The 13,330-nt window shown below is 37.9% G+C and overlaps 1 protein-coding gene across 1 annotated transcript in view; it reads right to left on the bottom strand.

Moving 5' to 3' along the window:
• Window positions 1–592: 592 nt before the first annotated feature.
• Window positions 593–13,330, bottom strand: part of ICE1 (interactor of little elongator complex ELL subunit 1) — a gene marked incomplete at its 5' end in the record, with an annotated part of 30,144 nt that continues 17,406 nt past the window's right edge. The window contains 7 exons of the mRNA XM_009084028.1: window positions 593–861; window positions 1,762–1,860; window positions 2,838–2,944; window positions 3,398–3,588; window positions 5,761–5,921; window positions 8,016–8,184; window positions 10,038–13,204. Of these exons, the coding sequence (XP_009082276.1) occupies window positions 680–861; window positions 1,762–1,860; window positions 2,838–2,944; window positions 3,398–3,588; window positions 5,761–5,921; window positions 8,016–8,184; window positions 10,038–13,204 (4,076 nt within the window). The remainder of the gene's footprint in view (window positions 862–1,761; window positions 1,861–2,837; window positions 2,945–3,397; window positions 3,589–5,760; window positions 5,922–8,015; window positions 8,185–10,037; window positions 13,205–13,330) is intronic.

Raw genomic sequence — 13,330 nt, forward strand, 5'->3', positions numbered from 1 at the left:
AAGCTATCATTAGAAATGTGAACTTTTTTTGAAACAACTTTCTATTTACATACACAAAATTCCCCAAGAGGAACAATATCAAATGTGAGACACATTATCAGAATATACCGCATATACAAGTTCAAAGATTTAACATCTCTGTTACTCTATACATGATTGCTACACAGAACGTCAATTCCTACCTGTTTGGCAAAAGTAAGTGTTTTAAATTAAGTTTATGAGATTATTCAAGCAAAATAAAGCAGAATCTGGGCACAGTTCTGCTATCTGAATGTTTACTTTGTAAGTAGAGTACAAAATAATAGAGCCAGGTTTTAAAGTCAGGCTGAATTTTCTGTTGTGTCAAACAGCCCATGCTCCAAATTGATAGAAGTATGGAAATTGTTACTGCTTTTCATTGACATCAAACCAGAAATACCTCTGGAGCTGAAGATGCACTGGTTTTCAGATCACTGATCAGTTATTACAAAAAACAAGCATTTTTATTTAGTTTTTAAAAGCTCTTCCCTCAAGCATAAAAGCCAAATAAAATACTTGAGTTTGTGTTGTGTGATCAGACATTCTGTTTAAAAACTTCAAAACAACAGGACACACCACTTTGTACTGGTTTTGACTGGAACCAACTACTGCTTAGTTGGTAAGGCACTTCTTCCTTCCAATTAGTCCACTTCCTTAGATTTTAGTTCAGCTGCATTTCACATAGAGAAGTGACTTCAGCTATGCCACTTGTGACAGCAGATGGGATGTTGTTAGAAACTGTTGCTCTCCATGCATGGATGGCCTCAATAATACCCTCTGGATTGCTTGAACCCAAGTCACATAGTGAATATATGGCTGCCAGCTGCACACCCCAGGGAACACCTGCAAAAAGTTAACACAAATCAGCTTAGAGAAACTTTGATAGGCAAGAACGTTTTTGGGACTCCTGAATCTAAAGAAAATATTAGTTCAAGAACTGGAAATAAAACACGTCAACAACTGTGGTGCCTGAAACCAAACCATAGCAAGATGACAACCTGCACACAAATTCCCTAACATCTCATTTTATACTGGCACTTTTCAGTTCTCAATTCAGAAAGTTTTCACCATTCAAAAGGCATAAAAGAGTTAAGCATCTAGTGATTTTACTCTAGTTAAGAGTAATCAGACTTATGAAAACAGTCAGGTTTACACTGAGCCTGAAACACAGACATATAGCACTTAACTTGGAAGAATTTGAGATTGAAAGGAAGAGAAGCAATACAGTTGGTTCAAAACAGCTCCCTAGCATCAGCCAATGCTTCACTGCAAAATGTACTTAATATCCAGAACAACTTAGCCATGTAGATCTCTGCTACCCTAACTGCCTTGCTTTGTCTCAGTCAAGAATTTGGACTGTCCTTCTCCCAGTACAACAATCTTGCAAGTAGTATGCACCAGCATGAGCTGCTTAAGTGAAAAATTAGCTATTACTGCTCAAGTTAAGATCACCCTTTAAGTTCTCTGATGCAGCTGATAGGCTCTTACATGAAACAGTCCAATTCCAAGGTGGCTGAAACCATCTCAGAATTTTTCTCAGCCTCAAACAGAAGGTAACACTGTCAATGCTTCATTAACTTTGGAAGAGAAAGGGACTCAAAAACTGCTTGGTTTTTTATGCACTAACATAAATTGCACAATTGGTCTGTTTTGTCATGTGCCTCTCAATTTGTGTTATGGTCTAGCATTGGCAAAACTTCACATTGCAGGAGTTACACTAAAGCTCCTCTAAATAAACCTTACCTTCCTCTTTTGCATGCTGTACAAAGAGTCCAACTACAGAACTAATATTCTTCACTGCAGCAACATATCCTTCCTTCAAACCTATTTGGCCCAATCGACCTGAAAGAAAAAAAAGGGGTACTATGTATCTGACTATTCAGTCAATTTCCTAACATACAGACTTCCTGATTTTCTGTTGACGTATCAACTGAACATGCAAATTTCAATTACAAAAATATGAACTCTTGTTACCATGTTGTCTTGGGAACAACAGTTGTCCTATTCCTTTTGTAACTAAAGACCCCAAGGCATTTTTCATCAGACTGATCCAACCTCCCACAGGTTTACAGTTTTAAAGTGTAAAACTCAGAAAGAATGCAATTTTTGCTTAACAAACAAAATACAGCCTACATAGTGAAAAATTTGGAAACTCAAATTACATCTATTTACCTTGAATGCCATCTAGATCCCAAATAAATTAATCTAAAATAAAATTATTGTGGTCTTATGTTGCATGTAAAACCTTATTTTTATAGACTTTGCTATCAAGCACATGGTATAAAGCTGTGTCAGGGGAGGCTTAGGTTAGATATTAGGATGAGGTTCTTCACCCAGAGGGAGTTTGGGCACTGGAACAGGCTCCCCAGGGAAGTGTCACAGCACTGACAGAGTTCAAGAAGTGTTTGGACAATGCTCCAGTACGTGGTATGATTCCTGGGGCTTTCCTGTGCAGATTCAGGAGTCGGACTTTGATGATCCTACCTAGTGGGTCCTTTCCAACTCAAGACAGTCTGTAATTCTCTATGTAGCTACATATGATTTAATTTTAAATACATAAAACCTGTTGGTATTTGTCATCATGAATCAGAGTAACATCTCTCAGAACTTAAGTACCTGTTTTCCACAGGCTGATAAACAGAAAATATCTGTATAGGACTGTAAAACGTTGGCTTTTAAGGGGAAAAATTTTTAAGTTAAAAAAGTATAATCAAGATTCAATAAAATGGAAGAATGCAACTCACTTCCAGGCAGGCTGACACTTTTAAAGGACATACCTATACAAAGCAGAAGTTCAACCAAGAATTTAGATTACTTACCAATTAGCCTGAGTGTCAACGCTACAACACTATCAGGAACAGACTGAGCAGTTTCATGCCCCTTTCTTTTCTTCACCCAATTATCCATAGAAGGCCAAAGCACTTTGCTGTGAAAGAGAAATGAATTTGAAAATCTGATACTGCATGAAGGGGTGGTAGAGAATTCATACAATAACGCAGGCAAAGGGTTCCATAGCTCCACTTGCATCTTTCATTCACCTTCTAGGAAAACTTGTAACATTCCAAGCAGCCATAAATATGAGTAATGTAAAGAAAGTTTAAAACCCAAACAATCAAAGCTAACTTTCTGGAGGAATCATTCCTGTTCAGAGTAGTTTTGAAATGAAATTGTGTTGCTGTCAAATGTCATACTGAGATGTTCTGTTTCTTACAGGACTAAAAAATCAGTTTGCATGTTAAAAGTAAGATCTGATGCTTGTTCTATGCAATGTTTTATTATGTTAAAAGCTAAGTCATAATCAATTTGGAAAACCAACACCAAAACAAACCACAGAAAAGCCACACAGGAAAACATCTGAAAAAACTGCTTGCCACAATACCTTATAACATTGTCATGTGTCCAATCCCACTTCAGGTGAGAGCAGAGTAGATCGATGGCAAATATGTACTGCCAAGCATCTTCACTCAGATCCTCTCCATATTCCTCACTGAGTTGAAATTCTACTTTAGTACATGACTGCATTTCTAAAAGCAGGTTGGATACCATAATGCCAGCATCTAAAGAAGAACTCTGGAATTTTAGAAGATAATTATCTTAATGCATGAAAAGTTACCAGCCAGAATCAAACTATACGTTTGATATTTATATATATTTGATACTGTACACAGCATCTTACAACACAAATCCAACTTTGGTTTGAATTTACTCAAAGAGTACATAACCCAAAACCTTCAAGTACTCAGTATTTTTCTTGATGCTTTTACTAAAAGGAGAGTTTGGAGAAAAAACAACCCAAACAATGAAAACCACAGACTTCATGCCCATTCTCTTATCTCCTTCTACAATTTGGGGATTTTTGTTTCTCTCAATGCAGCTTTATGGTCAGAAGAGTGTTATTGCAATGCAAGAAGATTAGACTAATATTCCTGACTTTCTAAATAATTTTAACATTTGTTACTGTTTATTCTTCATTAGGGGCTAATTTCCAAGCAAGTACTTTCAATAGTTGAGGTAGCAATAACTAAAAACATGCCATGTGAAACAATTCTGTTAATTAAGTGGCTAGGGGAAGCAAGGAAATTTAAAAACAAATATCCTTTGAATATCCTGAAGTATTAAGAAAAAAAGTCTAGGCTTATCACATAAACACAGTGGGTGCTTAGCAAATCTTCTCAGTACAAAAACTCGTATAATTGACAAGTCATGGGGCAAGTCACTAAAATGGCACATTTGGACCAAGAAATAAATATCCTTTCTACTTGAGTTTACTTTCATAAGCAGAATAATCATAAAGTTATAGGTATAACAGACTGTTGGTCACAATCTACTTGAAATTTCCCCCTGTATTTCCGCCTAAAAACACCTTACAGATTGGATGATGTCATCTCCTATCATCAGTATTGAAATTTCTGAGGTCCTTCTCCCCAGCTGCAACAGCATTCATGTTTCACAGAGATTCATAAATAAAATAGGTGCTGTGAATGCACAGAATTAACATTTCCAGGAACACTTACTAAGACATACTTATATGCATCTCTATTGGCATGATACTGAAAGCAATAACCTAATAGAATGGACAATACAAATTCTGCACTGAACAGGGACTGCACTACGGCGTAACTCTGAATACCAGAGTTTAACCCTACAGCACAGCTGTGATTTAACAAAAAAATCCAGATACAAATCCATGCCCTCTTAAATTTAGGGCCGATTTCAGAACTAAAAAAAACACTTAAAAAAAACCCAACCAGCATACGACACCTGAAGGCTCTGCTGACAGCAGTAAGAGTAGCTGCAGTTTTCCAGGCAGTTGTGGAGCAGCATGTTAGGATAGGGAATAGGCGAATTATGAATCAAGATGATTTTGTTCACTTGATATTTCCAAAACTACAGCACTTCCAGCAAGCAAGCCTGGCATTAATATGTGGTTTTCAAAAATATGGAGCCCTAGCCTTCAAACAAACACACAAGCCTGTTATACAGACACCTCTAGAAGTGAAGCACATCCAGTTTTCCATCTGCACAATATAAACTCGCTCCTCATGATTTCAAGTGTGCCCCAATTTCTCCTCTTTGCAACGTCCCTTTCAGGGTGGTAATATGTGCCTGCTGAAAACTGATGGAAGCTGAATTATTTGCCCAAGGGCTCAAAGTCTTGAAGACAAATCTCAAAAGTCTAAGATCCTTAACACTGGTCATCCTTCTTCTGCCATTACAGGTTTTGTATTGATCATTCCAATTGCTCAGGAACTGAACAGGCTTTTTTGGAGATAAATGGGTACTTGTAGTCTGTGTTGCAGAAAGATCACAAGTAAAAGAGACAGGATCATCTTGAAACTAACTGTGATAAACTACCTATTACACAGAGACCTAGGAAAGAGACGAAACTGACACATATTAAAAACTTCCAACAATACTAAACAACAGCATCTCAAAGAACATCAGTCACAGTTCCACAGATGGACAGAATTCCCTAGTCCAAGAACATGCTAGTTAAAGTTTAAAACCAATATTTATTTGTAATATTTAGTAGAGGGATTAGTATTTAATAGGGAAAACAAGTATTCTAGTAGGGCCTGGACAACTGGAGGAAAAAGCCCTGAAGCAGCATTAGTTGTGCAAGTGTACAGACTCCATGGGAGATTCACACCCTTCATTAGAAGTAAGCTGCTTGATTTGATTCAGCCAGCAAAGCCACCAATGCAGACAAAAGCTGATACTGACAATGAAAGCAAACATTACCTGTTCCCAGTTGATGTAAGCACTCAAACAGGGCAGTATCTCATTGCTGGCACTCTGCCTGACAACTAATTGCATAGCTTTGTTAATTGCACCTTGGAAGACAAATATGTCAGGCCATACATTTGTGATAAATAGAACCAATTTTTCAGAGTCTGGGAAGTCTAAGAAAAAAAAAAAAGAGATAACAAAGTAAGCCTTTAACATTTAAAAACCCCCTATCTGCAGGCATTAAAAGCTAGTACAGTCTGCAGCGAGATAACTAGGAAAGAAGGCATAGAAGTAACATCACAACTGCAGCCCAAGGAAGGGGAGTCATACCAGTCCATCTCAGTCCTGAGACTGAATAAAAAGACAGCCAAGAAAAAAACCCACACAGACAGTTTAGACACCTCCCTCAGTGTAATTTCACTCTCTCCTTTCATCTCTCTTACTGCACTTTAGCTCACTAAGGAGAGTGGTCTCAGAGCATAGAAACTGGATTGTTTTAGGATGAAATTTAACTGGAACATGCCCTCCAAAAGCCTACCTAATACATTCCAGTCACAAATATGCACTCTGATCACTGGATCAAACCAGAACTAGTGCAAAGAAAGAAAAGAAAAAAATCAGAGTGCAGCATGCACCCATACACCTACGAAATCCACATTAAAAAAAAACCCAAAAAACCAAACCAAAAAATTCTGCAAAGAACTTTTGTATAATTCAAATCTGACATTGCTCAGCAATTTTCCCCAGACTTCGTTAGGGAAATTTTACATTATACAAGTTGAAGTGAGCATATATGAATGGGAATGAATGGCCATGAATAGGAAGCCAACAGACCTTTCTGAACACCAAGGCAGAAAGCTTCAAGGCAAAATATGAAGATAAAACAGGAGTGTGTAGGAATGTGTAGACTGTAAGCAATAACAAATACATTGGAATATGTAAAAAAGTATATATTACTTTCATGCATGAAATGCAGTACTGGAATACATATGCCTGGCATACTATTACCACTCTTAAAAAGACAACAAATGATGCAAGTCTAATGAGGTAGTATTGACTGTTTATAGTCAATTTGGTAATTATGTAGCTTGTGTTGCCCTAATTCTGATTGAAGTTTGGATCTTACCTAGGAAAAAAAAAAGAAAAAAAGGGGAATGTTTAATATTTGCAAGAGCCCACAAAAAGTAAAAGTAACAAGGTACTGCAAAACTAAAGGCTTAATTGTTATTTTAGACTAAGAAATGCTACCTGACAAGTAATAGTTTCTAACATGGTGCAGTATTAAAACCATTAACATAAGAGAATCAAAGGAGAGTTATAATGGACTGCATGAAGGATAGAAAAACAGATACAAAAACCAGAATTCCAAAGAGAACCCAAGAAAAAAAACAACCAAACAAAAATATCACACCCCAAGAAAAAAACAAAAGATAATTAAGAACAAAATGAAATCAGAACCTTTCTAAAAGAAAAGGAAAAAGACAGAAATGTTACATGAAAGATAACCACTAATTGAAATAGCCACAAGTTGTAGCATTTTGCTCCTCAGTGCTCTCAAGTTTTATTAATTTTAACTTGAAACACAGATGCCATTATACTATTTAGCCCTGCATGGCTTGGTATTTTCAAACTTAGTGAAGTCCTTCCAAAACTAAGACAGTCTCTTAATTTAGTACTGTGATAGTATCTATGGATGTGTTATCTTTGTTATAGGAACAAAAGGAAGCAGGAGAGAGGAAGGGAACCAAAATGGAAAAAACCCTCTCAACCAAGCAAGACTTTGGATAATGGGAAGAAAAACCCTTCAATGAGGATGTGTTGTAAAAACACACTGGTTTTGATCAAGGTATTGTCCAACTCCTGACACTATTTTAAGCCAACAGATGATTTTCAATCATACTTGCTTTATGAATCAGTACTTAATTAAAACAAGAATATACTAATAGGCTAAACAGACAAAATTCCCTGGAATCACATTATCATTTTGGAGATGATGGAGCAAAAAGGAAAGCACAGAGGTTCCTAAATAAATATTTCTCTGGAAAAATAAGTAGACTACTAAGAGCCCAAGTCACCACCAAACTACAACACAGATGTGGAGGAACTGTGAGAAAGGAAATTTCTTCTAGAACAGTCTAGACTTCTGCATTATAGGAAAAAATTCTAAAGAAGATATCCCTTTCACAGGACTTTTACAAACATAGTTGTGGAACACTACAGCAAAGACACAGCATAGTTAAGATACAAGTCACTAAGCCACACTATACCTTCTTTAAGCAGGCTATAGCAGAAGAGTCGAGCTCTTTCCAAATCTCCCAGCTGTCGACAAATTCCTGCATAGACTCGGCACAGAGCCTGATTGAAATTGTAATTTGTGGCATTCTTCTGAGTCTTGAGCTTACTGAGAATAACATGCAGCAAGGAATCTGCTAAATGCTGTAAGGCACAAAAAATACTGTTAACGCTATTATATAGTTAAAATATTTCATGGAATCATAGAATGTTAAGGGGTTGGAATGGACCTTAAAGATCATCTAGTCCCAACCCTCCCTGCAGTGGGCAGGGACACCTCCCACTAGACCAGGTTGCTTAAGGCTTTATGTGGTAATAATGCTGTAGTAGTATGACAAATAAAAAGAACTACTATCCTATTTGCAAGAACACTGTTTGCATATCTATGAAAATACAGAAAAGTAAATCAGAGGCACATTGTGGGGAAAAAAAAAAAGAGAGGGGAAGCAACTTTCCAGAATAAAAATGCCTTAAACAGGTGGAGAATAGGACTATTCTTTAAAAATAAATTGTTTAGTTATGTGATTAAAAAAGATTTTCCTCAAACAAAGAACAAGAACAGGAATAATGACAGGTAGAAGAACTCCGATAACCTAATCAGAGCAAATGTAGCACCCCGACTTAGCTACTCCAGGGCTGTCACAGAAGGACAAACAGCCCATTGTCCAGGTGTGAGACTTACTAGACTACTTAACAGCAGAGCCTCTCCCCAGGTCACCTTACACACTGCAGGAGATAGGGAGATGTTCCTGCCTACAGTAACACAGGACTCAATATGAGATGCAAGGAAAGAGAATATTGGGATTGTGCTTGACTTACTACAGGATCTTTAGAAGGAGGGCTAAAAGTGAGGAGTAGGATGAAAGGCTTAGGAGCCAGGTGCTGGAGAGTACACAGTTCAGACTGGGTATCTGCAGACACCAGGGAGTCTGAGTGTTAGCTTTGTGGGGATCCAGAAAGTTCAAGACAAGCACCTGAAAGACCAAACATCTGAGGGTCAGGCATAATTCCGGACCAGCTATTGGAGGAATGTGTATGCATTTCTGCATCTGTAAGTTTGCCAGTGCACGAGACAAGTGGGAAGAACAGTAGTCACCAACTGGATATACCAATTGCCTAATGTTAGCTACTGGAGGAATCCATACTGTCTGTACATATGAGTTTTCCACTGCCAGGCTTCTCACTATGATTTAGCCAGGGAAGGGAACAAGATCAGTTGTGTACTGTGTGCATGTGTGTCTGCTAGGAATACACACTTGGCCTTGCTACTGGCTGGACCTGGCAACATAAAGCTGCTGCAGCCTTGCTTCTATGAATTACCACATTTGGGAACTCCTAACAAAGATGACCTGAAATCTTGGTAGTAACTTCTGAGGAAAACTGAATTACACACAAGAACCAAAACAGGACAAAATGCTGCCATTTATCAGCTGGTGAATTGTTCTGCTGTAGACTACAAATTATCTATGAGAAAGATGGCAAATGAAGTGAAATTTTTCAACGCTAAAGCAACTCCTGAGAAACAAACTAAGGAAAGATTTTTTAAATAAAATTTATTTGAACAACCTGATGTAGAATAATAAAGATAAATAGAGAATGAAATGTATGTCACTACTGTATATGCAATGCAGTTTAGGTTATTTAATGAAAAAAATTTTAAAAGCAATAGATCTGTTTTAGAGGAACTCCTTCTACAGCTGTTAATACTATCTGCTACAAAAAATGTGGCAAAACCAAAGTGGATTATGCATACATTAGGAAAGCAAATGTACTTAGAATGCAATTTTGCATCTTGGACACCACTGAACAGTAATTTCTTGTGCAGTTCTTTATTTTCTTATGTTACACAAGTTTAGATCCCTAATAACCTTTTAAGACTACATTTTGGCACTGCGGATTGCCAAAACAATTGAGAATTCACATACTATACACTTACACTCTTTTCATCTGCACAGAAGTGATTATTAAATCATAATATTTAAAATTATGCTTCTTACCTTGTTTTTTATACCAAATTCATAGACAACTTCTTTCTCTTCATCTCTCATTACTGGAATCTTTGAAATATTGCCAACATACACGTGACCTTTAATAACCGGCAACAAGTCAAAACAGGATCCAGCAATTTTCTTTAATGCCAAAGAAATTTTCTTGCAGTCAGGATCAATAACCTTCTTTACTGGTAGCGACGCTTCTGAACTGGAACCATGTGATGAATCACTGATTTCACAGCTTTGATCATGGAAAGCCTCCTGCATTTCAGAGATCGTATTTTTAGTATTTTTGATAGCAGCAATATCATTTGGCTCCAGCTTTGGTGGTTCACTGTCCAACCTCAGTCTCTTGGCACTTCTTGGCATAGATACCTGCAATAGTGTCCTTTTTTCAAAATGTTTTGATGAACTTGGTAACAATTGCTGATTTTGCACATCTTTGTCTTCATCTTTGCTACTATCAGATTTAAAACTGCTCCCAGTTTTAACAAAAGCAGTTGATGTAGATGCAATTGCTTTGAATCCACCTATTTGACACACAGGTCCTGGCAAACTTTGGCTGTCTGAAAAAGCACATCGGTTAAGCTGAATATTGCCTTTCAGAATGTTTAGTGTCCTTGCCCTTGCAGACAGCTCTGGATACATAGTGTCCAATATTTTCACAGAGTTCTCCTGAGGAGCTCCTGGACCAGCACTATTGGCTGCTAAGAGAGGAAATCTTCCTGGAACAGGAAGCGCATGCTTTGGAATGGAAGTACAAAATTTCAAAGGTGAGGAGCGATTCCTTCTGCCTCCTGCCATTTCTGAGGGTGAGGGAGGAGAAAATAAAAGAGCAGATTTTCCTGTTGGAGTATCTGTTAATGGAGACACGAGAGGAGGAATAGGAGTTTTGCGTAGTGGGGATATCAGGTCATCAAGGGGGGAAAGCAAAGAGGATTGACCTGGAGAAGACATTACTGGGGACAATGTACAGGCAGTTTTTGAAGGAGTAGCAATCAAAGGCAGTAGCAAGGGGGGCAGAGGAGGGCCTATCTCTTGCCTAATTTTATTTATCGTCTCAGATGAGCATTGTGTTTGCATAGAAGTATCAGCATTTGCAAGAACTGGCTGAGTTGCTTTGAAAGTCTTTGCTTTTCTTTTACCTTGAAACAGTCTCTTTGATAGCTTGGCATGCATTACTTGGGCAGCTGTCTTGGTAGAAACAGTCAAGATTTCAGCTGGTTCTTGCTCTCTGCACTTCAATTTATTGCTCTTTTTGAGAGCACAAGACTCAGACTCCAACATATCTAACTTCTCAAATACTGTCTTTTGTGGCTCAGAGGGCTGGCTAAGTGTCTCACAATTGCAGCTTACATCAGATAGGGCTGGATTTGTAAGATCCTTGATGAAAACCTGTTTTCTACTACTACTATCTATGATAACATCAGTATTGTTTTCTCCTGTGTTGTGAGTTTGATTATTATTATTTTCTTCTAACACTGAAACCCCCATAGCAACACTGTGTAATTCCACATTTGACTCAAGTTTTTCAGAATCATTTTCTTCTAATAAATTGCCAAGGGCTAACACTCCCGTATTTAATTTACCATTTTTTACAGCCAGCCTGCAATTTTCTGAGAATGTGGTTAGCATCTTGCATAGTGGTAATCTATTTTCTGAAGCATCTGGCATCACAGAGCCTTCTTTTGAGGTCCCAGTTTTTAACAGACTTTCCTCACTGCCATTGATGCATCCAGCTATGTTAGAATCTACCATGAGTTCATTAGCACTCTCAGTATTTTCAGAGGTTACTAATATACACTCCCTTTTGCAAGAGGCTAAGTCATAACCATCCCCAGCCACACTTGACCCCTCATTTGCAGCACCTGCAGAGATGTTTGTTTCACAGTGTGTATCCATATCCACCACAGAGCCTGCTTTTAGATGACTAACTATAGTAGGATTTCCTGGGTGCATCATTGAATGAAGTTCACATACTTGACAATCAGCATCAACAACTGCACCAGTTTCCAGAGCACCCCCTGCAATTCTCCTGGAAGCTCCCAGTTCCTTTCTGAACATGGGAAAACATTCAGAACATTTCACACACCCAGCTCTTTGTATAGAACAATCTTTCTCTTCAGAGTCATTGCTCTGCTCTGATATATCAAAATCATTTTTAGACCTTTTGATGGCATTTTTTGAAGATCCTTCAAAACTATTCAGTACTTTGCCTTCTCCCCCATCTGATAGTGAACCACTTCTAGAAGGATCTATTCCAGCCTCCCATATAGAAGTCCTGCATCCTGATTCTTGACAATCAGACTTTTGGAGGAGAAAAGCATCCTTCTTATAAGAGTTTTCATCCATGATCTGTGATTCAACACATGCCTGAGGTTCTTTATCTACTGGCTGCTCCTCACCTGGAATTTTCACTTCATTTTTGTATACATATTCCCTCTCAAAGCAGCTTGGTTCTTTGCACGTGTTGTCTGTTTCAGCAGGCAGGATCTCAGTACCCCCTTCCAAGCTTTCTGAAGAACAGCTAAATGTACTGCCTCTAGCACAATTTGTATCTCCCTTGTTTTCCCATGTACAGGAAAAAGCAGCCTTTTCTATGAAATCAGTTTCAATGAAACTGACAACTTTCTCAAGACTGAAATTTAAATCAGGAGGAACTGTGGATTCCAAAACAACTCCCACTTGCACAGGAGTATCCATTTCTTCATTATTTATAAAGCACTTGTCCAAGTCCTCTTGAGTAGAAAAAGCCAAACCACTTTTAAAATCCATTTCTGAAGTAGGCTGGCAGATGATCTCTGAAGTATTATTCTTCTTCACAACATTCTTTTCCCAGTCAAATGAACTGGAACAAGTCTCAGGCACCAATTCCTTGCTTTGTCCATTTAATGCCCCTTCTATTTCATCACATTTAACATTTTCAGTTATCAAGACCTGACTCAGAGGGTTTGCAAACTGTGCCTGAGAAGTAAGATTACTTTCTATTAAGACAGATTCAATAGCATCACCTCTTGCTAACAGCTTACTGCTTTCCTCTCTGAAACCTTCTGGATTAACTTTAGTCTCTTGAGATTCCATCAGTCTAAAGTTTTGAGTTTTGGACTGCTCACATTCTAATGTACTACACAAGTTTTCAGACTGTTTTATTTCACCTTTCTCTTCTGCAAAATCTGAAACAGAGGATTCACACTTTGCTACACTTCTTTCTGCATCAATAATGCACTCTGTCTCTGGCAATTCAAGTATACTTTCCAAGTCTGACTCCCCTTGAGATAAATTACTACCACTTTCCTGCT

The sequence above is a fragment of the Acanthisitta chloris genome, unplaced genomic scaffold, assembly GCF_000695815.1.
Source record: "Acanthisitta chloris isolate BGI_N310 unplaced genomic scaffold, ASM69581v1 scaffold21401, whole genome shotgun sequence".
Taxonomy (NCBI): domain Eukaryota; kingdom Metazoa; phylum Chordata; class Aves; order Passeriformes; family Acanthisittidae; genus Acanthisitta; species Acanthisitta chloris.